The sequence below is a fragment of the Eurosta solidaginis genome, chromosome 5 (assembly GCF_040869045.1).
Source record: "Eurosta solidaginis isolate ZX-2024a chromosome 5, ASM4086904v1, whole genome shotgun sequence".
Lineage (NCBI taxonomy): Eukaryota > Metazoa > Arthropoda > Insecta > Diptera > Tephritidae > Eurosta > Eurosta solidaginis.
The window spans coordinates 217,366,760-217,390,486 of record NC_090323.1 but is presented as its reverse complement, the minus strand read 5'-3'; the positions used below and the strand labels follow the sequence as shown (position 1 = coordinate 217,390,486).

Here is a 23,727-nt window from a genome sequence, read left to right as displayed (position 1 = left end):
ATCATTTCTGGATGGGTTACGGGATCCGTCCAGGACCCCTTAAGGGTCATTTCGGGACTATTAGGTGATCATTTGAGGACCTTTCCGGCATCACTTCTGGATGATTTTCGGTATCCTTTCGGGATCCCGTCGGAATCAATGCGGGAATTTTTCGAAATCATTTGGGATCCCTTCCGGCATCATTTCTGGATGGTTTTCGGGATTTGTCCGGGATGCCGTCAGAGTCATTTTGGGACTATTAGACGATCATTTGAGGACCTTTCCGGCATCACTTCTGCATGGTTTTCGGTATCCGTTCAGGATCCCGTCGGAATAATTGCGGGACTTTTTCGGGATCATTTGGGGTCCCTTCCGGCATCATTTCTGGATGGTTTTTGGATCCTTTCGGGGTCCCATCAGGGTCATTTCGGTACTTTTGGGCAACATTTAAGATTGGTTTTCAGGATTCGTCCGGGATCTCGTCAGGGTAATTTCTGGACTTTTCCGAGACTATCTCGGGATCATGTTGGGACCCTCCCAAGATCATTTCTGCATGGATTTCGGGATCTGTCCGGGATCCCGTCAGGGTCATTTAGGGATGCGTTCTAGATCCCGTCAGGGTCATTTCGGGACTTCTTCGGGGGTATATCGGGATCATTTCTGGATGGGTTACGGGATCCGTCCAGGACCCCTTAAGGGTCATTTCGGGACTATTAGGTGATCATTTGAGGACCTTTCCGGCATCACTTCTGGATGATTTTCGGTATCCTTTCGGGATCCCGTCGGAATCAATGCGGGAATTTTTCGAAATCATTTGGGATCCCTTCCGGCATCATTTCTGGATGGTTTTCGGGATTTGTCCGGGATCCCGTCGGGGTTATTTCGGGACCTTTTCGGGGCTAATGCGGGATCATTTGGGGATCCTCTAGGGGTCGTTTCCTGACTTTTTCTGTATTATTTCGGGATCATTTGGGGACCCTTCCGGCATAATTTCTTGATGGTTTGCCGGATCCATCAGGGTCATTTCGAGACCATTTTGCGATCATTTGGGGACCCTTCCGAGATCATTTCTGGATCCGTCCGGGATGCCGTAGGAGCCTTTCGGGATTTTTTGTTACTTTTCCGGGATAGTTTTTGGACCCTTCCGGAATCATTTCTGGATCTGTGCGGGATCCCATCTGGGTCATTTCTGGACTATTTCGGGATCATTTTGGGATCCTTCCGGAATCATTTCTGTATTGTTTTCGCGATCCGTCGTGGATCCCCTCGGAGCCATTTCGGAACTTTTTCTGGAGTATGTCGGGATAATTTATGATCCTATCAGGTTATCAGCTCATTTAGTTTTTTTTTTACTCAATCACAAAAATAAAATGCATTAGACAGAGACATTTTTTTAAACAGATAACTTGATAAGCAGGCTAACGTGAATAGCCCATATATTTAATTTTCTCCTTGCTGACGGAGCCGCGGGTAAAGGCTAGTATTTTCATAAAATCGTTTTTCTCTACTACAATTCTTATTTTTACCTCTTCCTTTTGATATTATAATGCCGTCAGAGATAAACTCACAAAACATATATGTGACCCGGTCTATGAAAAGGTGGCTTATGACTCAAAAAAGTTGAGAATCAGCTGTTAAAGATAAACAATGCATTTCTTCAGTTTCTTAGTAGTTTTTCTTTTTCTTTTGCATTATGAACAGTCATGCCCAAAAATCAAAGTACAAACCAGTTTCTGACCCATATGTTGGCTCCATTGCCATCGAAAAAAATGCTATCAAAAAATCTGAGGATGCTTCACCAGCCACCAAAGTGGAATCGAAGGAACCCAAGGCTTCATCGTCTTTCATTTGGGCTCTTATTTCTCTACATTTTTAGTACACTTTTCAGCAAGCTAGGACTTTCTAGTTTTCACCGTGAAAGAGCGTCTCAAAAACTATCGAAACCATAAAAAACTGGAAAAATATTTTTTGAGTCATAAGCCACCTTTTTATTTCATATTATGATATTATGGTATTTCACACCTACATATATCTAAAGCAACCAACTTCGTTTTCTTATTATAGACCGATCTGCTTAATAGGGTTGCCAGACGTCCCGCATTGGGGGGACATCCCATTTTGACTTTTTGTCCACCTTGCTACGGAAGGTAGCGTAGGTCCCCCATTTTCGCCCGCAAACGTTCACTTCTTGCTAACGTTTATATATTACTGGCGGATGAAAAAATCGAATTTTACGATGTGTTGTCATCACTAATAGGATGAACTGATATACAAAATGAATGTATGTACATATTTTGGGGAATTTAATAACTTTGTTTGATCTCATGGAATTTTATTTATGAATTGTTTTTGTTTTTGGTGTATGAGTGAATAAATCAATGATTTTCTTCAATATAATTAGTTTTATTAGTACCCCGAAAGATATCCCTTTTTGCTATCTGTTGTACCCCCAAATTCCCCAATTTGTTATTATTTGCCCCCCTTTCGACATTTTCGGTCTGGGACCCTACTGCTTAATCGATGCAATGATAGCTAGATACACATCGACACAACGCTTAGAAAATTCCTGGAGAAAAGAGTGTTCGTAAACAATGTTTGTTTTGTTGATTGCTGTTTAGATCTCGGAGTGTCTTTAGCAAATAGAAAACAATTTTTATCGCTATTGTAAGATATTATTAATTATCTAAGTTATATAATAATGTAATCTTAATACATTTTATAAATGGCTAAAATATCACAATATTTGCCGATAATTTATGTTTTCATGCATATATCCATATGTTATGATGTGAGTGTAACTATTAATACCTCTATACTACATATTTATATTATTTATGGCTCATTAATATATGTTTCATACATGTATGCAGTACGTTGTACATGGTACAAGTAAATTTATTATATTTTTCCTTGCCAAACATGTATTTTTATTTACTTTTATCATTTTGACTGGAAGATGCACCCCATAAGTATGTAGTATATATAAAGAATTAAGTAGGTATACATAATTTTTTTATTCGTTATACTAAAAATGTTTTATAGCGTTACTGTACTTTCTTTTAAAAGCTTGTATTATTTTTAAGAATCGGGTCTAAGACTTACTATAATTTATTATTGCCAAAAGTTGTTAGTGTAATAAAATAAGCTAAGCCTAATTAAATCTGTTGTGCTATCACTTTGTAGAAGTTCACTTTGAACTTCACGCTTTCATATATGTATATAATTATTAAATATGGTGTATGTATGTCTAAGGTACATATGTCTATGACTACTCAACAAATTTCCAATAATATTAACTAGGTATAGTGAAAATTTAAACATTCATATAACGATATCCACCACTGCTAATCCGGTAATTATCACTCAGTTTTATATACTGACCGAGGAAATATTGTACTGGTCCACTCCGGCATATGCCATGCAAATATACCAAAAAATGTGGTATTAACACAGTTATTATAATATAGCCAACATATGGCATACGGGCAGTATGTCCAACTGGACAAAACCAGTAACCGCGACGAACAGAGTCGCGTGTGTGATGCGTCATGAATGCACAAAGCAGCACTCCAAATGTTAGAGATGTCTTAAAATAATTCAGGCAGGCCGTGCAAATGTAAAAAATTAGTAGTACCAAAAGTATGCTCGAGCAGTGTAGAAATGGACGACGTGTTAAATTGGTAGCATCCTGCAATTGTCAGATATTTAGCATACATGTATAATAAATAAAAGGCAGTAGCTCGCAACCTTATACCTCCAAATATAGGGAATGCGCTTCTATAAAATGATCAATATCAATCAAGGATGATATAGCGAAGCAAATAAATATTAAAAACCATCCCAGCAAGTTGCTCGTACGGTCATGAAATTGAACAGCGTATGCAATACCAGTTAATGCTCCAATTATAGCATGTGTTGCATTGTCGGTTAGTGCTTTCAATAGTGGATGTTGTGTTAGTTCGACGAAGTTATCACCCAAAAGGCAGGTGAGTGTGAGAAGTGTTGTAAGTATGATGCGTATGTAGACCATAATATGGCAGTGCATTTGCTTTTTATAGACACAGATATTATACTAAAATAGATAAAAATGCAATGCGCAGAAATTGGGCTTTAGCAGAGAAGAAATTTACAGCAGATTTTCTATGGTGGACGGCCTAACTGTCTTGGATTTGCATTTTTCGTCATTCAATCGATATCCAGGACTATGTGGCAAGTGTTGAATTGATTCTTGCAACGTTTTCCTTCTTATTCATATATTTCGTGATCAATTTGTTTGAAGTGTTGTGTAAGTAAGTTAAATTACCATTGCCTAAATATACACTTATCTTAAACAAAGACACTCTCGTATACGCTCGCGCTCTGTTTAGACTTTTGTTAGAGAAGAAATTTACACGAAATTTTAATTTAAATGTTGCATTAGTGTAATTTAATTTTACCTATTTCTGTTGTTTCCTGGTATACCTTTTTACTTTGATGGCCATGTGCGAATGAAGGCGTTATGGTAGTTTTGGGTGGCCTCCCACTTTTACCTCAAAAGCAGAGAATACAGATATATCCTCTACTTTCTCTGGCCCAAATCATTTTTTCGCTCTGTTTACAATTTTCCACCGTTTACAATTTTTGTTGTTTTCGCCGGTATATAATCAGCTGTGAATTGTTTTCTTTTTTTTTTTGCCACCTCTTGGGAATAAACTATATTTATCTGATGAGGAGAACTTATCGATTAAATGCCTGCATGCCAATTGTGCAAAATAGTCGAAAGTCTCTCGTAGATTTTATCAAACCGTCGGTTCATTTTTCTTTTGATTATTTTCCTGTAAATCCCGTTTATTTAGTGGAAATTTAAAAAACAGTTAAGTTTTGCTATAGTTGGACCTTGCAGATTTGGCCGTTTGCATATATATCGCTGATTTGCTGCAACGTCGTCATAACTCAAAAAACATGACTTTTGAGTTAATAACATATAAACGTACCCAATGTCATGATCTATGTTGTATAAAAAATCTTCTTGATCAGCTATAAATTCAGCACGTGTTATAAAAATGAAAATATGCCTTTGTATGCGCAACATATGGCAAATGAGCGATATTATCTGATGATCACTGCTTGAGCGGCCACAGTGGCCAGGTTAAAGGGCGAATTAATGGTGACTTATAACCATAAAGCCATAACCAGATAAAACAGCTGATCGAACCTACCTTATCGAAATCAATGTAGTCGCTTAATGGTGCCATACCATAACGCTAACTCGATTACATTGATTTCCATCAGGTAGGTGTGATCAGCTGTTTTATCTGGTTATGGCTTTATGGTTATAAGTCACCATTAATTCGCCCTTAAACTCTAGTCAACCTTAGACCACATCTACACATGCCTTAAGGGCCAATTAATGGTGACTTATAACCATAACCAGATAAAACAGCTGATCGAACCTACCTTATGGAAATCAATGTAATCGATTAATGGTGCTATACCATAACACTAACGCCATAAAGCCGGAGTCATTGGTGCCGTATGTCGTATCGCTGTATCCTTATCCCTAACGTAATCAGCTGTTTATCGTTACGACGGTAAACCAAAACCCAATTGGTTGGCTACGATACCGTTACGACCTTAGTGGCACCAATAATCGATTGCATTGATTCTCATAAGGTTGGTCTAATCAGCTGTTAAAAGGTTACCGATACGGTTACCGATAAAGCACCAATGTCTCCAGCTTAACCATATCATGGCCAACCAATTGGTTTTTGGTTTCTCGCCATATCCATAACCGAAAAATATTTAAGTTGGTGAATATAATAACTTTTTTTAGATTTTATTCATTGTTTTGGATACGTTATGACTATGAGACTTATTTTTTGTGGAATATGTTTGTAATTTTCTGCGTTTTCTTCATTTTTATGAAATTTTCACGAGTTTTAGGTTAAGGCACCATTAATCGATTACATTGGAGATGGTTATGGATATGGGTATGGTTATGACTATGGCGTTAGGGTTAATGAAGTTTAATAAGCCCTTTAATCTGCAATAAATCGTCAATAGATAATCTACGGGTTTACATATGTTCCATCCCTGGGAACTAGATTATTTTCTGCCAAACTTTCACGTTTCTCTGGTTTTGTGCTTTCAATTAAAAATTTCACTCCAGAGGTGGTATTTTTCCTATAACCGATTTTCGTTTTTAACTACTAGTCGGTAATTAAAAAACTAGATTTCGATAATCGGTACTTATGAACAAATTTTATGGATGTCGATTTTTTCAAAGTAGGGTGTTATCTCTAATTGAAAGCACGAAATAAAGGAGAAAGGTGAAAATTTTACACTATAGTTTGTCTTCGCGTTTACATATATATGTCCCGTCCCTAGAAACTAGATTATTAGCGGTCGAATTCTCACGTGTAATGTAGGCAGGGCCGGCTCTGCCATATACGCGACCGCCTAGGGCACCAAGTTCTAGGGGGCACCAAATTCTATAAACACTTTTGTACTAAAAATCCTTTTTGAAAAAAAAAAAAAAAACAAAATAAACAAAAAATTGTGTAGGGCCCTTTAAAAAAATATTTTCACCTTAGTTATATTTTACAACAAAATTTGTCTGGTCTCATGCCCAATTTAGTATTTTGTTGACGATACCAATGTCGGTTGCGAGTGGCGAGCGTAGCTTTTCGAAACTGAAATTAATCAAAACGTACTTGCGTTCGGCCATGACTCAATAAAGGCTTGTCGGTTTAGCATTGCTATCAATAGAGCAGGAAATTGCGCAAAAATTAGATTTAAGTAAAATTATATCAACTTTCTCTGAGTTGAAGGCGCGGAAAATGTAGTTTTAGTAAACTCTAAGATAATTAAAAATACTTTTGTGTGTTATATTTTCGTTCTTTTGTTGAAAAAAAAATATATTTAATATGCAAAAGAAATATTTTTTTCTTTTTGACACTAAGTTTGAATTTAATATTTCTGATCTCTAATTTTCTGATCTCCAATTTCTTTCTATAAATACGGGAGAAGGGGGCCGCAAATAATAACTCGCCTAGGGCCCCCATTTCTCTTGAGCCGGCCCTGAATATAGGAACCGGATTATTGACTGTCAAATGGTCCGGTGTCTCTCTTATATCGTGTTTCCATTTAGAGATGTCACCCTAAGGTTCTAAGTGTAGAAAAATATATCGGCATAAATATAATTTCTTCATAACTACAGTTTTCAGACGCTTTCAACGTCTGTTTCGCACTTGTTGAAATTCCATCACTTATAAGAAATCAATAAGCCGTCCACTCCCGAAGATCTTTTGCATTCCCTGTAATTCGGGATTTGAAAATAACAATCCTGCAGTTCAGCATTTTTCGGAATTATCCAGATTTGAGTTTTCATTCTAAAATATGAGTTAGCGTAAATGCATACGAGAAGGTAAACATAAATAAATATTTTTTTTTTTTTTTTTTGAGATTTGATAAAATAGCTGAAACGTTTGATTCCACTGCCAGGTAGTTCTTCAAACTTGATAAATAATTCAAAAATATTATGTAGAATTAGTTACTGACAAAAATTCCCATCTTGATATGTTTCGAATAATCTTGCAAATTTAAAAATGTTCTTGTGTTCTTATATTAATTATAGAAATAGTTCTTGACAAAAATTCCAAGCTTGATATCCTTCTTGTAAATCATCTTCTTTGTTCTTATATCCAGGGCAAGTTCGCCATTTAATTTTTTTTAATTATATGTATATATATATGATACTTAATTATTTAAACAAAAAATAATAATAATCGTATAAATGAAAAGAAACAATCAATTGAGTTACTTTGGTAAGATTCATATTAATAAAAATATCATTAAAAGAAAAATTATTAATAAAAAGATCATATGAACTTCTAATCTCATTCAAAAAAGGACAAGCAAAAGTCTTATGATATACATCATCAATCAAACCACACCTACAATAAGGGGAACTGAAAATTCCAATTTTGTGTAGATATGATTTATCATATGTGTGACCAGTTAAAATTCTGTTAATTCTTTTAATATCATAAGGAGGAGGACTAATTTTATGAAACCAACAAAAGTTTTTTCTTATATTAAAAATGGGAGCAAACAAATTTGAGTGATCCCTTGAATAATTTAAACAATTTAAATAAAAAGCATAAAAAATCATATTTCTTAACATTTTTTGAGCCTCATCAACAGTGAATTTAACATTTTTAAAAACACCATCATAAGTAGCCTTTTTAGCTAATTGATCAGCTTTCTCATTGCCATAAAAGCCAACAAATAATATGTATGTTATCAAATTTACTATCAATAATTTTTTTAAGCATATATGACACTACTTTATTTTTGCTTGAATTCCAAGCTAAAAAAAAAACTGACGAAACTTTATCGGAACTTCAAAACACAAAAACAATTTCTATCATGAAAATGCAAGACCACTATTCCCCCAAAATTAGAGAGTTTGACAGGTTTTTGTTTATGTTTTACATTTTATTTTTAAAACACGCGAAAATTATTTCGGTCTCTAATGGTTCACTTTTTTCACAAGAAAGTTGATTTTAATTGTGTTTTTATGCTCCAAACTTTCAAACTAAAAACAAAATTTTCATGTGTCAGAAAAAAATAAAGAAAAAACGGCCGAATGTCAAAAAAAACCTATCGAAATACCTCCAAACTGGCCCGTTTGTTTTTAATGAAATATATTGAATTTTCCTTGTATTTCGTTAGTTTTTTGAAATATAGTTTAAACACTTACACCAGTACTGAAGCCGTATTGGGAGGGAGTGGGACAAAAAATTTAAGATAAAATTCAAAAAAAAATACACGAAAATAAAGTAGTGTCATATAGGTATTATCAATTCTAATAGCAATAGAATTAAGAGTATTATTATTTTTTACAATATGACATGAAACTAAACTATCAGTAAAAATAACTACATTAGAGCAATTATTAACAAAGGCAACATCAATATCAAAATTTATAAAGAAATTGAAAATTTGTTTCGTTTTTAACAAAAATTAAAAAATGTGCTAGTGTACATAGCACAAGTGTTACTTGTGATGGTAATAGTCTAATTGAGGGGTCGACTGCTAATACGCTACTAAAAATATCGGGAGGGGTGTCAAACGACGCATCTTGACATCAGTATTAATATCCAGAAGGCGGAAAATAAAAATTTTAACTCGTTCAAAAGATATTAACGAAAAACCGAAAAAAGATCCGCGGGGACCTCCGAAACCGGGGGTGGGATCCATAGTATTTTTGGGCAGAATACCTTTCTGCGTTGGCAGCCTTCGGCCGCGTTTATAAAAAATAACCCTGGGATACGCCATGCCAAGTCCGGGTGTGTGGTATAAACGTGGCTACCGCCACGCTGAAGCACAATTTTTTGGTGAGTAAAAACACAACAACAACCACATGAAAATCGCCAACTTCAACTGCAAATATCTCCGGACAGGGATAAAATTTTTCTTTTCCGCCTTCGGATTATTGTTCTCGAGATTAATACGCGTCTTTTGAAACCTCTCTCGATATTTTTGGTAGCGTATTAGCAGTCGACCCCTCAACTAGACTTTTACCATTGTGATAGTTCAAGAAATTCAACACACTTCTCTAATCTAAAAAATACCCGCATCATATTAAAGCATAGCAACTGCTTATCTCGGATGCCGTCCCGAAATCGTCCTACAGAAAATGTTTGAAGAACGGCCTGTTTCAGAATTTGAACATCCAAATCTATTACCTTTCATTTCCTCTTCATGTTAGCAACGTCATGTAACTTCTATTTTTGTTGATCTCTTGTTTTTCTGCCTACTGTCAAGGTGACGCATAAAATTGACAGATTCACAAATGTCAGCGACTTTTTTCTTTTCTCGATAAAAGAAAGAAAAGTGAATTGAATAAGAAAGGTGTGGTTGAAAAACCTAAAGTTTACTATTGGATTAATGCTTCAGATTATCAAGAAAAACTATTAAAAATACTTGATAAAGTGAGAAAACTATATTCTAAAGTATCTATATAATGGCAGGACGTCTACCGGCGTGTGTGATCGATGTAGGCACAGGGTGAGTATTGAGCGAGAGCAATTGCTGTAGAAAGAAGAGGAGGTCGCTGGTTCATTGTTCACAATACGTGCGTGTTGGTAGGCATGCGGCCCCACCGAACCAAATAGGATGACAAAAAATTCCAATCAAAAAGAAAAAAGGTCTTAACAAATTTTTAAATCTACATATATCTTTTGGATATTATTACAGCTATACAAAATTGGGATATGCTGGAAACAAAGAGCCGCAATTTATTATACCATCGGCAATTGCTATTAAGGAGACGGCACGGGTGGGCGACACCAACACCAGACGGATAACAAAAGGTGTTGAGGATTTGGATTTTTATATTGGTGATGAGGCGTTCGATGCTACTGGCTACTCAGTGAAGGCATGTGTAAAGCTAAATTGGTGCATGAATATAAAACAATGCAATGACGAATGATGACTAATCATACATTTAGAGATAACATGATGCAAGTCTTCATCAGTATTAATAATTCGAAACCGTAAAATAAAAATTTTAACTCGTTCAAAAGATATTAACGAAACCGGGGGTGGAATCCATAGTATTTTTGAGCAGACACCTTTTTGCGTTGGCGGCCTTCGGCCGCGCTTATAAAAAATAACACTGGGCTATGCCATGCCAAGTCCGGATGTGTGGTATAACCGTGGCTACCGCCACGGTGATGTCCTTCTGCGTTCACAATTTTTTTTTGTCGGTACAAATTACAACAACCACATGAAAAGCGCCAACTTCAACTGCAAATACCTCCGGACAGAGATAAAATTTTTATTTTCCGGTTTCGGATTATTGTTTCGATATTTTTGGACGCGTATTAGGAATGTCATGCTGTCGTATAGAATTACCCAAGTCTTATATAGCATACTTAATAAAGTTATTTTCTTTTTAGTATCCGGTACGTCACGGCTTAGTGGAGGATTGGGATTTGATGGAACGATTTCTGGAACAATGTATTTTTAAATATTTGCGTGCAGAACCAGAAGATCATCACTTTCTTTTAACTGAACCGCCATTAAATACGCCAGAAAATCGCGAATATACCGCTGAGATTATGTTTGAAACATTTAACGTTCCTGGTCTCTATATTGCCGTGCAGGTTTGTTCCATTTTGCAAAATAAGTGCATATAAAATAAGCATAACAATGTTCGCCTCACAGGCTGTTCTTGCTTTGGCTGCTAGTTGGGCTGCTAGGCCTGTGGAAGGTCGCACATTAACGGGTATTGTTGTAGATAGCGGCGATGGAGTTACACACGTTATACCCGTGGTAAGTATTGAATGTACAATTATATGAATGCCTTGCTTTCTTGTCTTTATCTTATCTGTTTAAAAATCGATATAGTAGGAAATCACATAAGATTATTTGTTAAATACATAACAAGTAAGGAAGGTTAAGTTCGGGTGTAACCGAACATTACATACTCAGTTGAGCGCTATGGTGACAAGATAAGGGAAAATAACCATGTAGGAAAATGAACCGAGGGAAAACCTGGAATATGTTTGTATGACATGTGTATCAAATGAAAGGCATTAAAGAGTATTTTATGAGGGAGTGGGCAATAGTTCTATAGGTGGACGCCATTTAGGGATATAGCCATAAAGGTGGATCAGGGTTGACTCTAGAATGCGTTTGTACGATATGGGTATCAAATGAAAGGTGTTAATGAGTATTTTAAAGGGAGTAATCCTTAGTTCCATAGGTGGACCCCGTTTCGAGATATCGCCACAAAGGTGGACCAGGGGTGACTCTAGAATGTGTTTGTACGATGTGGGTATCAAATTATAGGTATTAATGAGGGTTTTAAAAGGGAGTGGTGGTTGTTGTATAGGTGGTCGCCTTTTCGAGATATCGCCATAAAGGTGGACCAGGGGTGACTCTAGAATGCGTTTGTACGATATGGGTATCAAATGAAAAGTGTTAATGAGTATTTTAAAAGGGAGTAATCCTTAGTTCCATAGGTGGACGCCGTTTCGAGATATCGCTATAAAGGTGGACCAGGGGTGACCCTAGAATTTGTTTGTTCAATATGGGCATCAAACGAATGGTTTAATGAGTATTTTAAAAGGGAGTGGGCCTTAGTTCTATAGGTGGATGCCGTTTCGAAATATCGCCAAAAAGGTGGACCAGGGGTGACTCTAGAATGTGTTTGTACGATATGGGTATCAAATTAAAGGTATTAATGAGGGTTTTAAAAGGGAGTGGTGGTTGTTGTATAGGTGGTCGCCTTTTCGAGATATCGCCATAAAGGTGGACCAGGGGTGACTCTAGAATGCGTTTGTACGATATGGGTATCAAATGAAAGGTGTTTATGAGTATTTTAAAAGGGAGTGATCCTTAGTTCCATAGGTGGACGCCGTTTCGAGATATCGCCATAAAGGTGGACCAGGGGTGACCCTAGTTTTTGTTTGTACAATTTGGGTATCAAAAGAAAGGTGTTAATGAGTATTTTAAAAGGGAGTGGGCCTTAGTTCTATAGGTGTACGCCTTTTCGAGGTATCGCAATAAAGGTGGACCAGGGGTGACTTTAGAATATGTTTGTACGATATGGGTATCAAATGAAAGGTTTTAACGAGTATTTTAAAAGGGCGTGGGACTTAGTTCTATAGGTGGACGCCTTTTCGAGATATCGCCATAAAGGTGGACCAGGGGTGACTCTAGACTTTGTTTGTACGATATGGGTATCAAATGAAAGGTGTTAATGAGTATTTTTAAAAGGGAGTGGCCTTCGTTCTATAGGTGTTCGCCTTTTCGAGATATCGCCATAAAGGTGGACCAGGGGTGACTTTAGAATATGTTTGTACGATATGGGTATCAAATGAAAGGTTTTAACGAGTATTTTAAAAGGGCGTGGGACTTAGTTCTATAGGTGGACGCCTTTTCGAGATATCGCCATAAAGGTGGACCAGGGGTGACTCTAGAATAAGTTTGTACGATATGGGTATCAAATTAAAGGTATTATTGAGAGTTTTAAAAGTGAGTGGTGGTAGTTGTATATGTGAAGGCATTTTCCAGATATCGACCAAAATGTGGACCAGGGTGACCCAGAACATCATCTGTTGGATACCGCTAATTTATTTATAAATGTAGTACCTGCCAAGATTTTAAGGGTTTTTTATTTCGCCCTGCAGAACTTTTTCATTTTCTTCTACTTAATATGGTAGGTGTCACAACCATTTTATAAAGTTTTTTCTAAAGTTATATTTCGCGTCAATAAAACAATCCAATTACCTTACCATGTTTCATCCCTTTTTTCGTATTTGGTATAAAATTATGGCATTTTTTTTTCATTTTTCGTAATTTTCGATATCGAAAAAGTGGGCGTGGTCATAGTCGGATTTCGTTCATTTTTCATACCAAGATAAAGTGAGTTGAAGTAAGCACGTGAACTAAGTTCATTAAAGATATGCCGATTTTTGCTCAAGTTATCGTATTAACGGCCATGCGGAAGGACAGACGGACGACTGTGTATAAAAACTGGGCGTGGCATCAACCGATTTCGCCCATTTTCACAGAAATCAGTTAACGTTATAAAATCTATGCCCATACCAAATTTCAAAAGGATTGGTTAGTTTTTGTTCGAATTATGGCGTTAAAAGTATCGTAGACAAATTAAATGAAAAAGGGCGGAGCCACGCCCATTTTGAAATTTTCTTTTATTTTTGTATTTTGTTGCACCATATCATTACTGGAGTTGAATGTTGACATAATTTACTTATATACTGTAAAGATATTAAATTTTTTGTTAAAATTTTACTTTAAAAAAAATTTTTTTTAAAAGTAGGCGTGGTCCTTCTCCGATTTTGTTAATTTTTATTGAGCGCACATATAGTAATAGCAGTAACGTTCCTGCCAAAGGTCATCATGATATCTTCAACGACTGCCAAATTACAGCTTGCAAAACTTCTAAATTACCTTCTTTTAAAAGTGGGCGGTGCCACGCCCATTGTCCAAAATTTTACTAATTTTCTATTCTGCGTCATAAGTTCAACTCATCTACCAAGTTTTGTCGCTTTATCTGTCTTTTGTAATGAATTATCGCACTTTTTCGGTTTTTCGAAATTTTCAATATCGAAAAAGTGGGCGTGGTTATAGTCCGATATCGTTCATTTTGAATAGCGATCTGAGATGAGTGCTCAGGAATCTACATACCAAATTTCATCAAGATACCTCAAAATTTACTCAAGTTATCGTGTTAACGGACGGACGGACGGACGGACGGACGGATTATTTTGATATATGGAAGTCTATATCTATCTCGATTCCTTTATATATGTACAACCAACCGTTATCCAATCAAACTTAATATACTCTGTGAGCTCTGCTCAACTGAGTATAAATAATATACATCGTTGGCATAAAAGAAGAAAAAGCGTACCTCCGTTTATGAAAACTACATATAACTCAACGCGTAAGTGTCGGACAAAATCTAAAACAACCATTGTTTTATATCAAATTTTTGCTTGATTTAATTCACAAGGAAAATGTTTCAAGCTGTGAACATTGTTCAGAAAATCCGTCAAATTGATTTAAACATATAAAACATGCCTTCGGTTTGGGTCACGCTCTTTTAATAATATAAAAACAACAATATGCAATAACTACAAATAAAAATTTTTTTTTAATTCTTAGGCTGAGGGCTACGTAATTGGATCTTGCATTAAACACATTCCCATTGCTGGACGTAATATCACCTCATTCATACAAAGCTTATTGCGCGAGCGTGAAGTTGGCATACCGCCTGAACAAAGTTTAGAAACTGCCAAAGCAATTAAAGAAAAACACTGCTATATTTGCCCAGATATTGCAAAAGAATTCGCCAAATATGATACGGAGCCAGGCAAATGGATACGCAACTATACAGGAACTAACGCGGTTACCAAGCAACCCTTCAATGTGGATGTCGGCTATGAACGTTTCTTAGGTTGGGTATCACAAAATATTAAATTGCATTTTGTCAAAAGCTACTTAATATTTCGTTTTAGGTCCTGAGATATTTTTCCATCCTGAGTTTTCAAATCCAGATTTTACCATTCCTATATCTGAAATTGTTGACAACGTTATACAAAATTGTCCGATTGATGTACGACGACCCCTATACAACAATATTGTTTTAAGTGGCGGTTCAACTATGTTCAAAGATTTTGGACGTCGTTTACAACGTGATATAAAACGATCAGTAGATACACGTCTGCGAATTAGTGAAAATTTATCAGAAGGCCGTATTAAGGTAAGATTTAAAGTAAAGAATTTGTAGTGAAATATTTTCTAGTCGAATTGTATATCAGACTGAGTTGTTCCTCATACGAAATAAAAAAGTTGCCCCTAAATTTAAAGATAGTTTTGAGCTGGTCTCGGACCAATTTATTTTAATTTTCTGCATCCTTGCAAATACAGCCGAATTAGCGTTTTTTTTAGTGTAACTGGGCTATTTGACCTTCAGTTTTTAAACTTATGTCATTATTTTTGTCTTGAGAATATCTTTATATTCTTGTAATGTCCTTTTCTGTCTCTTTACATAAACTTCAATCTGCAAAAATCTCTGTTTAGGAAACATGAATGCACATAAAGTGAAATGTTGGGAATTCAAGTATGAAATGATTTATTTCTTAAAAATTTTAGTAAACTTTGCGTTATTGTTGTTGTTGTTGTAGCAATGCTCGCCCCACCTAATAGCCGCGACCGATCACAAATTGTCATCAATATCCTCTAACGGGAGTCCAAGGAAACTTGCCGTTTCAACAGGGGTGGACCATAAGGAAAGGGGTGTTAGAGGCGTTGGTTCCACATTACAATTAAAGAGATGGTTGGTGTCATGTGGGGACACATTGCAAGCAGGGCATACATTTTGTATGTCGGGGTTGATTCTGGATAGGTAAGAGTTTAACCTGTTACAGTATCCAGAACGAAGTTGAGCAAGAGTGATACGCGTTTCCCTGGGGAGTATGCGTTCCTCTTCTGCGAGTTCTGGATATTTTTCTTCAAGTACTGGATTCACCGGGCAATTCCCGACATAAAGGTCCGACGCCTGTCTATGGAGTTCACCAAGGACCTGCTTGTGTTTTTCCGCTTCATACGGCTGGGTTCTCAGGTGCGTATTTCCTCAAAATGCTTACGGAGATGACTCCTTAGGCCCCTAGACGGTGCTCGTTCGTCAATCAGATGTCTGTTGGGATGCCCAGGTTTCTGGGTATTCAACAGAAACTGTTTGGTCAGCATCTCATTTCTCTCCCTGATGGGGAGTATTCTCGCCTCATTATGCAGATGGTGTTCTGGGGACATAAGAAGACAGCCCGTGGCGATTCTGAGAGCAGTATTTTGGCAGGCCTGTAGTTTCTTCCAGTGGGTGGTTTTTAGGCTTGGCGACCATATGGGTGACGCGTAGCACGTAATCGGCTGGCTAATTGCTTTGTATGTGGTCAAGAGCGTTTCTTTATCTTTTCCCCAGGTACTGCCAGCAAGGGATTTGAGGATTTTATTACGGCTCTGAATTCTTGGAACAATTGCGGTTGCGTGCGCACCAAAATGTAGATCCTGATCAAACGTCACACCCAAGATTTTGGGGTGTAGGACAGTCGGTAGCGTAGTGCCATCGACGTGGATGTTCAATATGGACGACATTTGGGGCGTCCATGTTGTAAATAAGGTCGCGGAAGATTTAGTCGGTGACAATGCCAGGTTTCGCGAGGCGAAAAAACTGGAGAGATCAGGGAGATAGCCGTTTATTTTATTGCATAGCTCATCGATCTTTGGGCCTGGGCCTGTAGCCATTATTGTGCAGTCATCGGCGTAGGAAACGATTGTGACTCCTTCCGGTGGTGAAGGTAGCTTAGATATGTAGAAATTAAACAAAAGCGGGGATAGGACACCACCCTGTGGCACCCCTTGTTTAATTCTCCTTTGTTTTGATGTTTCGTTTCTGAATTGCACCGATGCCTGCCGACCACCCAGATAATTTGCGGTCCACCTTTTAAGACATGGGGGAAGGGTAGACCCTTCCAGGTCTTGCAGTAACGAGCCATGGTTGACCGTATCAAAAGCTTTTGATAGGTCTAACGCTACGAGTACTGTTCTATGGTGGGGATATTGATTCAAACCGCAATTTATCTGGGTGCTAATGACATTTAGCGCGGAGGTAGTGCTATGGAGTTTTCTGAAGCCATGCTGATGAGGGGCTAGCTGCAAATGTGCTTGGAAATAAGGGAGCAAAATGGCTTCAAGCGTCTTTGCCACTGGCGATAGGAGAGATATCGGACGATATGACTCACCTACGTTAGCTGGTTTCCCAGGCTTTAGTAGCGGGACCACCTTGGCCATTTTCCATTTCTCGGGTATGACAAAGGTGGAAAGAGACAGGTTGAAGACATGCGCTAAATATTTGAAACCCTCTTTCCCTAGGTTCTTAAGCATCGGCATGGCTATGCCGTCTGGGCCCACTGCTTTGGATGGTTTAGCGCGCCCAATGGCGTCCTCAACCTCTCTAGCGGTGATGGTAATTGGTGACGCGCTGAGTTTGTGTTTACGTGCGTGTCTATTGGCTCTCCGTCTATCTTTGTCGACCGTAGGATGCATTATATATTGACGGCAGAAGGCGCTCGCGCATTTTTTCGCATCCGACAGCACCTTATCGCCAAAGGCGATGGAAACTTTGTCTTTGTGCTTAGTCGGATTCGATAGGGACTTTACGGTGGACCAAAGTTTACCTACACCGGTAGAGAGGTTACAACCTCTTAGGTGCTCTTCCCATTTCGCCCGCTTGTGTTCGTCCACAAGCAATCTGATGCGTTGGTTTATATCCCTTATTTGGGGGTCGCCTGGATCAAGCTGTCTTATAAGGTCGCGTTCCCTCGCTAAACTCGCGGCCTCCGCCGGGAAGTGGGGCCGGATTTCGGGAATTCTCCCGGCGGGAATGAAATGTGCCGAGGCGGATTCAATGACCTTACGGAAGGCACGCTCCCCTTGGTGGGCATCAGTCGGGATAGCGAGGGCAGCAAAGCTGTTGTCTGTTGCAGATTTGTATTCTTCCCACTTTCCGTTTTTGAAGTTTATGAAAGTGCGTTTTTCGGTGACGATGAAGTCGGCGGTACGCTCGAACGAAATAAGTATGGGCAGGTGGTCGGATGCCAATGTTACCATCGGCTGCCAGTTGACGCAGTTTACGAGTTCTGCGCTCACGAATGAGATATCTGGCGAGCTATGACAGCTTCCTACCATACGTGTGGGGGCGTCTCCGTTTATTGTGCAGAACGTCGTTTGGTCTATTTGATCCGCCAACATCTCACCCCTACTGTCCACCCGCAAGTTTGAATGCCATAGGTCGTGATGGGCATTGAAATCGCCTAAGATAATGCGATTGTTGCCAGTGAGTAAGGCCTCGATATTAGGGCGGTATCCACTGGGGCAACAGGTGACAGGAGGGATGTAGATGTTGATGATTTCTAGATTTGCATCGCCTGACCGGACAGATAGGCCTTGACGTTCTAAGACATTGTCACTGCGGTCGATGCCAGGATCAAATATATGATATTGCACAGAGTGGTGTATAATAAACGCGAAGCCGCCTCCATTTCCGCTCTCGCGGTCTTTCCTGTGGACATTATAACCAGAGCAGGTCTGCAATGCATATCTTGCTGTGAGTTTAGTCTCTTGAATCGCAGCAATGCGGATGTTGTGCCGCTTCATGAAATCGACTATCTCCGTAATCTTCCCAGTTAGTCCATTACAGTTGAACTGCAGAATTCTGAAGTGCATGAGGGGTGACGCCGCCACTCTAGGGGTAGGTGAGGGGTGACTACGCCTAGGTTGTGGAAGGCCAGGACGCAATTGCTGTTGTGGCCTTGGGACTGGGCGCCCTTGGGCAAGCATTGGGGTACCCGGATGATTTGGGTTTGCGACCTGGCAACATGGCGCGATGAAACCCGTTGAGGGGTTGCCGTCGCGGAGACCAGAACATCTAGGAAAGTGGCACCACCCAAGGCAGGAGCTGCATTGGGCGGATGTCACAAACCTATATATTCTGTGCTGGCAGACGGTGCAAACGGAGGCAGGGACTAAGAGTCTGTTTCCCTGACCTGCACGATTGCTGCCAGAAAAGAGGGGGGGAGAAGAAGACGGGGGCAGGGGCTGATGCTCAGCATTGCTACCAGCTCTACTACGAAGGTAGTAGTTATGAGTGGTATCAGCTGTTTGAGTTGTTGGCGCCGTGGGGCGCGAGCAGCAGCGGGTACTTGTTGTGGCTTGCTGAGCAGCGAAGCTGCTGGAAGGTAGTGGGGATACGCTTAGGCGTAGACTACGGGACGCCCTTGGGCGTGAGCAGCAAGGAGCCACAAAAGATTTATAAAAGTTACGTGGACGTCGGGTTTTGGGATCTAGCCCAGAACAACCTGTCCGATGCAACCATCCCTTGCACGAGACACACTGAACAGAGTATGACCGTCCTAAAAAGATTCTTTTCTGGCAAATGCAGCAAAACCATTTCTCAGGACCGGGATCAGGAGACGGACCCGGATTGGGTTCGATACCTTCCCGGAGTAAGAGAATATGTAGCAGTCCTGCTGCAAGGAGCTGCTGAGAGGATGACAATTTGTGGGAGGGACGAAACAAATTAAATGGGGTCACACTGAAATGACAGTCCTTGGTCGGGAAAAATCCCGAGTCGCTCCGGTACATAGAACCGACTGCCTTGGGAAGCGATAATGTGTCATTAGAAAGTATCAAATGAAAACGCTTAGCATCATTTGTAATTGAGAATACGTAGTCAATTATAAATAAGAAAGTATCACTTAAAAATGCGAAAGAGCTACATATATGGAAATGAGAATAGTCAATTGTAAATGCGAAAGCGTTATATAGAAATGAGAAAAGTAAGTAAATTTTGAATGAGAAAGCATTAAGTGAAAATGCGAAAGTTATTAAGAATAAAAATTGTTAATTGAGAATGCAAAATTCGTTTTATTGAGTACTTTAAACATTGAATTTAAATGCAATGACAATAACTACAAATTGGTATGGGGCAGCGCCCATGAAAGAGATGCACACATGGTAATAGGCGAACAACGGACCTCCTTTGCATTTTATTTACGCACATAGCACAATTGTCTTTAAACCCCACTTTGGTAGCGCTCGAAAAGTGCGGTTATAAGTTTTTATTTGGTCAATTACCGATTGACTTATAATTAAACTCAAATATGTATGTATAACTTACTGCATACACTTTCTAATCGTAAAGTGGTTTATATAAAGGTATAAATAAGGAGTCCGAAGTCTGTGGGACACAATGGGAATAATCAACAAGGCCTTATTAATACCTAGTGTTATTTTAGTGAAGTAAGTGGGTAGTGGTTAAATACCATCCTTACAACTGACGCTTTCGAAATTACATCTGACGCTTTCTAATTTTCAAATGACGCCTTCTCATTTACAAGTGACTGTTCGCATTTCCAAATGACGCTTTCGCATTTACAATTGACTAATCTCATTTACAATTCACTGTTCTCATTTAAAACTGACTATTCTCATTTACAAGTGACTATTCCCATTTCCATGTGACGCTTTCGCATTTACAATTGACAGTTCTCATTTCCAAATGACGGTTTTGCATTTACAATTCACTATTCTCATTTACAACTGACTATTCTCAATTACAATTGACGCTTTCGAAATTTCATTTACAGTTTTCTCATTTACAAGTGACTATTCTCATATCGAAGTGCCGCTTTCGCATTTACAATTGACTATTCTCATTTCCATATGACGCTTTCGCATTTATATCTGACGCTTTCTCATTTACAACTGGAAATGGTGTAGAGTTTGCCAGTAATGTTCTCTATAATATAGTAGGGATGGTAACCATACTATTGTTTATCCATTTAACCGGCAATCTTGAATTGATAAATTTGAAATATACATTGGAACTCATGCGCACAGGCTAAGCCAAAAGCGATATACTGAAACTTTTTTTCTCATACCTATAAAATTATTCTTTTTGTTTGCAGCCAAAACCAATTGATGTACAAGTAATTACACATCATATGCAGCGATATGCAGTGTGGTTCGGCGGCAGCATGTTGGCATCTACGGTAATGTTAAATAATAAATTGTTAACAAATTTTTAAATAATTATTTTATTTAAATTTATAATGTAATGATTATTATTTTAGCCTGAGTTTTATCAAGTGTGCCACACAAAAGCTGCCTATGAAGAGTACGGTCCTGGAATTTGTCGTCACAATCCTGTATTTGGCACTATGACATAATCATATACCATGCTGTGTTCACAGACAATTTTTCGTTACTTTTCTGCCTAATATTTGATTTCTATTTCTAATATTATTTTAATATTCTGGTAATCGTTTCGTAAAAAAATAACACTGTATTCATATGCTAAGTTATAATGTCGTAAGTAATAATTTACAAGTCCAAATCTAATCATCAAGCTGCATTTTTTTTCGTATTTATGTTTTATTAAATATATTATGCTTATTATACAGCTGTATGTAAAATTATTCAAATGTTATCAACGCATTTATTGCAAAGTTGATAGTTTACAATTATAATAATATATATTAACAATTACATAGCAATATGTGCGTATGTGAGTGCTGCATTTAAGTTTGATAGAAGAATAAAAGAAAAACCAATAACACAAACAGGCTTATATGCATGTCTTCCATTAACATAATGGTATATATTAGGGCTGTGAACTGCATCCGGATTTTTCAACTATCCGGATAAACCCGATATTCGAATAACCGGATAGCTAAGCAAAAAATCCGGCTATCCGGATTCATAAATGGGAAATCCGGATATCCGTATGTCCGGATACTGGAATATATAAGTTGAATATCATGATTCAATTGCTAGAAGTTTGTTCTCCAATGATGGCAGATTTTAACACTTTAGCGGGTTAAGGCCTGAAGGATTAATGTGGCCACATAAATCGTTCCCGAGATGGTCGAGCTAGCACCTTAATGGTGCTGTGGTACCGAAGCGTACCGGATCTGTATCCGGCAAAGGACCATCATATCGATAACACTCCCCAAAGCCTTCGGGGAGCAACCTTATCGCTACAACAACAACAACAATTCAACACCCTTCAGTGAAAATTGTAGCAGAAAAGTATCTTTGGTAGTATATTAGTAGTGATAATAAATTTGTAAATGCCAAAAGTTTTTGGGCAAATAATTAATTGTCTACTAAATATTTCGTGAATTTATAAAGTTTTGTTGGTTTTGTCATTCTTTCAGAAATTGTTTGAAGAATGCCGTACGTTAGAATTTTATTCAAAAATGCACTACCTCAAAATTTGTTTCCAAAACTCCACACGTGAGCATAAGTTCAATGCATTTTGTCATAAGTGGGAGTTCATGAAAAGCATTCTGAGATGAAGCGTTCTCAATGTAACTCTAATATAGGGCGGTTTTGTGACAAATCTTGAGTTGGGAAATTTTTGAAAAATATTTTGGGATAGCACGATTTTGAACAGGCAGCCGACATGGGGTAATACGCTACTCAGCAGCAGCAATGAACTGACAAAAACTAAAATAAAAGCAAATGGCTTATTGTCTTAGAACTTTATATTTCTACCTTGACTTTGACAGAAGAGTTAAGCTTTCGTGCGGTCCTGCTACACAGGGAGTATTCACCTTTTTATTCTGAAATTTCGGAATGCTCTTTTCCGTTAAGTATTCATGGAAGCGTTCCGGATAAACGGTTAATTTAGAATGTTCGGAATACGTTCATTTGATACTACCTCACGAGATCCGAATATAACAATTAATTATATACACACTATTTCAAATATAAGCCTATTCTCCAAATACTTAAATGGAGACGAATGTTCCGAACATACGGAATTAATAGAACAGAAGATCGACTTTTAATACGCGCCCAAAAATATCCATAGAAGTGTAAAAAGACGTATATTGACCTCGATAACAATAATTCGAAGGCGGAAATAAAAATTTTAGCTCGGATAGCTTCAAAAACGAATATTAACCGGATATCCATGCCGTCGGGATTTTATCCGTGTCAACGGATATCCGGATATTCGAATATGCGGATAGTCCCAGCCCTAGTATATATGTATGCGTTTCTCATATATTTTATCATCTAAATTATTAATGTTAAGTTTGTGTTTATGTTCAGCTATTTAAAGTAAACGTAAAACAGTATAGACTAAAAGCAAAAGTGTAAACCTAAATACAAAATTTAACTACATTTTGGCCAATTACAATTAAATTGAAACTATTAACGAATAAAAATGTGCGCATGTACGAAACTATTTTTGTGCGAAAATTGTGATTCTGTATTAGAACTCAATAAAAATCAATGTGAATATTAAAGGATTCTTGATTTCCAATAACACGGATATTAATTAAAGACGATGTTGGGTTAATAAGGATATGGCAGTAATTTAGTAGGCATGTGTTGCTGTTCAATATTGATGTTACGCACCCAGACAACTTATTTTTATTCCAAACCTAGCCGTCCGTTTCGCCGTACTGCATCTGCGAAAACTAAGTCGTTACCATGATGGAAATAATATCGCACCAATTGAATAACTTTTAAATTAGTTTATTTATCGGAAAATTAGTGAAGATTTTTTTTGTGGACGTTAAATTTACTTGAAGTTCATTCATCTTATTTGATCTTTTTTTATACATTTTTTTTTTTTCAATAATTTACGAAAAATAG

General features: G+C 37.8%; 2 protein-coding genes across 4 annotated transcripts; one reads left to right on the top strand and one right to left on the bottom strand.

The window, feature by feature from the left end:
- Positions 1-2,574: 2,574 nt before the first annotated feature.
- On the bottom strand, positions 2,575-4,710 carry LOC137233636 (transmembrane protein 267). Of its 3 annotated transcripts, XM_067756829.1 has the most exons (4): positions 4,416-4,710; positions 4,110-4,347; positions 3,734-4,051; positions 2,575-3,667 (listed from the first exon to the last, which is right to left on the bottom strand). In XM_067756829.1, exons 3-4 carry the CDS (start codon positions 4,022-4,024, stop codon positions 3,293-3,295), a joined length of 666 nt encoding a protein of 221 aa, XP_067612930.1. In that variant the 5' UTR covers positions 4,025-4,051; positions 4,110-4,347; positions 4,416-4,710; the 3' UTR covers positions 2,575-3,292. The 3 variants fall into 3 exon arrangements, with proteins under 3 accessions (XP_067612930.1, XP_067612929.1, XP_067612931.1); XM_067756828.1 differs by having other exon boundaries at positions 3,734-4,347; positions 4,416-4,708; XM_067756830.1 differs by having other exon boundaries at positions 3,734-4,347; positions 4,441-4,708.
- Positions 4,711-9,809: 5,099 nt separating this feature from the next.
- Positions 9,810-23,375, top strand: Arp3 (Actin-related protein 3). Its single transcript, XM_067788260.1, has 8 exons — positions 9,810-10,032; positions 10,222-10,402; positions 10,926-11,132; positions 11,194-11,301; positions 14,665-14,956; positions 15,018-15,262; positions 21,027-21,110; positions 21,192-23,375. The coding sequence occupies exons 1-8, from the start codon at positions 9,989-9,991 to the stop codon at positions 21,285-21,287; spliced, it is 1,257 nt and encodes a 418-aa protein (XP_067644361.1). The 5' UTR covers positions 9,810-9,988; the 3' UTR covers positions 21,288-23,375.
- Positions 23,376-23,727: the final 352 nt, after the last annotated feature.